At 42.9% G+C, this 4,177-nt stretch overlaps 1 protein-coding gene across 1 annotated transcript; it reads right to left on the bottom strand.

The window, feature by feature from the left end:
* Positions 1–1,131: 1,131 nt before the first annotated feature.
* LOC119428940 lies at positions 1,132–2,989 on the bottom strand. Its single transcript, XM_037696648.1, has 2 exons — positions 2,463–2,989; positions 1,132–1,713 (listed from the first exon to the last, which is right to left on the bottom strand). The coding sequence occupies exons 1-2, from the start codon at positions 2,845–2,847 to the stop codon at positions 1,346–1,348; spliced, it is 753 nt and encodes a 250-aa protein (XP_037552576.1). The 5' UTR covers positions 2,848–2,989; the 3' UTR covers positions 1,132–1,345.
* Between the last annotated feature and the right edge of the window lie 1,188 nt (positions 2,990–4,177).

Below are 4,177 nucleotides of genomic sequence, written 5' to 3'. Positions count from 1 at the left end.
AGAACAACATGTTGGTCATTTAAGCAACACAAAAAATGGTTACATTTGTACAGTTCCTTTTCAAAAAATTAGCATATTGTGATAAAGGTCATTATTTTCCATAATGTAATGATAAAAATGAAACTTTCATATATTTCAGATTCATTGCACGCCAACTGAAATATTTCAGGTCTTTAATTGTTTTAATACTGATGATTATGGCATACAGCTCATGAAAACCCAAAATGCCTGTCCCAAAAAAATAGCATATAAGGTTCTCTAAACAAGCTATCCACCTTATTCCGGATTTGGCGCCACTACCCATAATTCATAGCGGAAGCCGGTTGTTTACTTCCGCCCGCGATCCCGCGCTGTTGTTTACGTTTGTGGGTTAACACACTTGCTAGCAATTTAATGTTTTTGACACAAAAGTTTCCTTTACCTGAAGTAAATGGCAGCACATCAGAGGTGGATACATTGCAAGGATGTTTTAAAAAGCTGCGAAGATAAGTCGTTAACTGTGTCTCACCCATCATTTCTCACGGACTGGGTAGATGATATGAAATCATGGCCCGGAATTACCTACATCGATATTATTAATTACCTTGTTTTTTCTGAAGGCGTCGATGGCGAGGAATTGCGGAATTATAAAAGCACAGAGGCGTATAATTACCTCCACAGCAACAAAATAGATACAGTTTTGCTCAAGAAACAAGGCGACTTTATCTTTCTGAAAGCAGCTGTTGAGCCGAGCCAGAGCGTTGGTCAAGCTAAACACTTAGCATGGGTCATGCTCAGAGAAAGTGGAGTGGTAGAAACGGTCGGCTGTTCCTGTATCGCCGGATTGGGAAAATCATGCAGTCATGCGGCAGCTATTCTGTGGAAGGTATATCACTTATCTGGATATCAGAATATTTACATCACTGAATCAGAATCACTGAACTGGGCGAAAGCTGTGAGCTTCCTGTCTGCCTGTGTTTACATGTGGAAGCCAGAGCATTGTGCAGCCTGTGATCTACTGTCACAAAAAATTAAACATTAAAAAGGCTGTACAGTGTTTTTATATTATTTGTTTTTAAAAAAGTACAGACTGGATGCAAGGCAACCTAACATTTACAGAAAAGGAAAAAATAAATGACAACAGCAGGGATGTAAATAACTTGTTTCATTTTATTAGGAGCAGTGATAGCTGAAGTCTGTTAAATTGTTACAGGTCCAGAATGCTGTGATCAGTGGAAAGACGGGGCTAGCATGTACAGATGAGCAGCGCAGGTGGAATGCTGGGACAGCAAAGAATCTTCAACCCAAACGTCTAAGCATGATAAACTTCAGACACCACAAGGCAGAGCAGCAGTATAACATCAACTCAAGGGCTGCAGACACGATTAGTCTTTATTTTCATAAGTGTTATAAGGACTTGATCTTGTACAGGCATTGTAAATTCATTGTTGTCATCTCCTTCCAGTGCTGACACAAGAGTGTTAAATGTTTCTAACGCTATACCAGTGTACAGCAAAGCGTCTGCGTCATTTTGTAGAAGAAAAAATGCAACTTCATCACACTGAGTCGTCTTGTCCTGGACATCTTTTCTGCCAGACGTGTTGCAGTATTGATGATGATCTTTTAGCGAAGGGTCCTCCCACTGTGTGTGGACTGAGTGCAGATGTGGCCCAGGAGGTTGTGTGGAGACGCTAGCCAGGTCTGGGATGACTGACGGTGAATCTACGGTGCACTCTGAATAACACAAAAATACAAAATCAAATCAGCGTAACACAACCTGTCAAGTGTCACTTACCTTATTACGTTTTAGGAAGGAAATTTGTAATTCCACACTCGTACACACATGATACATCTTAAATGTCAATAGTGCTGTTTTAGTGGGGCTTTAGCCCCCTTAAATTTTCCTAAGCCCCATCAAATTATGCTATAATATCAACATATTGTGATTAGATTTTAGTTTTTCATCCTTAAAAAAATCAGTTGGAGCTAGGTTGCATTTAAGCTTTTTCTTTAAAGAGTTTAAAAGAAGTTTTTTTTTCAGCTGTGTCTGTTTCAAATAACCTGCCTCTAATAACTCAACATATTCTTTATTAACAAAATCCCCAGACTTTTACAGCCCTGGGGGCTGAATTTTACCAGGTTGCTAAATAAAAAGCTATTCTCGGACAGTTACATGAAATCATATACATCTCTGCTAGCATGCTACTGATGTTAATTACTAACCACTTTGTCTTTAAGATTTGGATTTGGCTGCCAATCAAGTACTTTCTCTTAGTGATAAAGTATTTTGGAATTAAATTAATAATACACTAACATCCACAATAACACTGCAACCAGCTAGCGCTGATGCTAACACCATCCACAGTATAGTAATTATAACATTACAATTATAACATTAATAATAATATAATTCAGTAAAAGATAAGAGCTAAGCATGATTAAAATGTGAAGCGGGGACAAATCACATTTTCAATTTCACTCACCGGGAACAGATTCGGCCGTTTTGTCGATGTTGCTGGAAGCTGTCTGGCTCACAGTGGTCCGGATGAGCTGCCTTCTTTTCTTTGGTGGGGCCCGGTCATAGCCCAGATAGAGCTCCGGGTCGGGGTGAAGCTCTGTGGGCTTTTTATCAATAAAATGAAAGGAGCAAACATAAACTCTCTTCGGGGGGTATTTGAGTTTTAAAGCTGCCAGCCACGCTCGTTTTCGATCCTCCTTCCTCGGCATGGAGTGCAGTTCGTAACGCGCTGGGCACACACAGGCCTTTCGAAGTTGTTGATGTGCAAAACAATACGTTTCTAGCTCGTCTTTCAGTTTTCTGGAGCTGTTGTGACAGCCAACAACAGCACAAGTTGAACCCGAACTCATATTAGAATTGTTTAAGCCTCCTGCTACAGCACAAATTACTAGAATTTGTCATTAGCAAAAGTGCCTGTCATTAGCAAAAGTGCCTCTCGCTTTAGCTCACCGGAAGTATAAAACCGGGAGGGGGCGGTACCTGTCTGTCATGGCAGCCCACATACGCTCTTGCAGAATAAGGTGGATTAACCTAACCATCTGAATCAACGACGTAACTCTAAACACCTGCAAAAGATTCCTGAGGCTTTTAAAATCTCCCAGCCTTGTTCATTACTCAAAACCGCAATCATGGGTAAGACTGCCGACCTGACTGCTGTCCAGAAGGCCATCATTGACACCCTCAAGCAAGAGGGTAAGACACAGAAAGAAATTGCTGAAGGAATAGGCTGTTCCCAGAGTGCTGTATCAAGGCACCTCAGTGGGAAGTCTGTGGGAAGGGAAAAGTGTGGCAGAAAACGCTGCACAACGAGAAGAGGTGACCGGACCCTGAGGAGGATTGTGGAGAAGGGCCGATTCCAGACCTTGGGGGACCTGCGGAAGCAGTGGACTGAGTCTGGAGTAGAAACATCCAGAGCCACCGTGCACAGGCGTGTGCAGGAAATGGGCTACAGGTGCTGCATTCCCCAGGTCAAGCCACTTTTGAACCAGAAACAGCGGCAGAAGCGCCTGACCTGGGCTACAGAGAAGCAGCACTGGACTGTTGCTCAGTGGTCCAAAGTACTTTTTTCGGATGAAAGCAAATTTTGCATGTCATTCGGAAATCAAGGTGCCAGAGTCTGGAGGAAGACTGGGGAGAAGGAAATGCCAAAATGCCAGAAGTCCAGTGTGAAGCACCCACAGTCAGTGATGGTCTGGGGTGCCATGTCAGCTGCTGGTGTTGGTCCACTGTGTTTTATCAAGGGCAGGGTCAATGCAGCTAGCTATCAGGAGATTTTGGAGGACTTCATGCTTCCATCTGCTGAAAAGCTTTATGGAGATGAAGATTTCATTTTTCAGCACGACCTGGCACCTGCTCACAGTGCCAAAACCACTGGTAAATGGTTTACTGACCATGGTATTACTGTGCTCAATTGGCCTGCCAACTCTCCTGACCTGAACCCCATAGAGAACCTGTGGGATATTGTGAAGAGAACGTTGAGAGACGCAAGACCCAACACTCTGGATGAGCTTAAGGCCGCTATCGAAGCATCCTGGGCCTCCATAACACCTCAGCAGTGCCACAGGCTGATTGCCTCCATGCCACGCCGCATTGAAGCAGTCATTCATGCAAAAGGATTCCCGACCAAGTATTGAGTGCATAACTGAACATGATTATTTGAAGGTTGGAATTTTTTGTATT

This window comes from Nematolebias whitei, chromosome 23 (genome assembly GCF_014905685.2).
Source record: "Nematolebias whitei isolate Nwh7 chromosome 23, NemWhi1, whole genome shotgun sequence".
In the NCBI taxonomy this organism is placed as follows: Eukaryota; Metazoa; Chordata; class Actinopteri; order Cyprinodontiformes; family Rivulidae; genus Nematolebias; species Nematolebias whitei.
The sequence above is the reverse complement of the archived record's forward strand: the minus strand, read 5'-3'. Positions and strand labels throughout refer to the sequence as shown.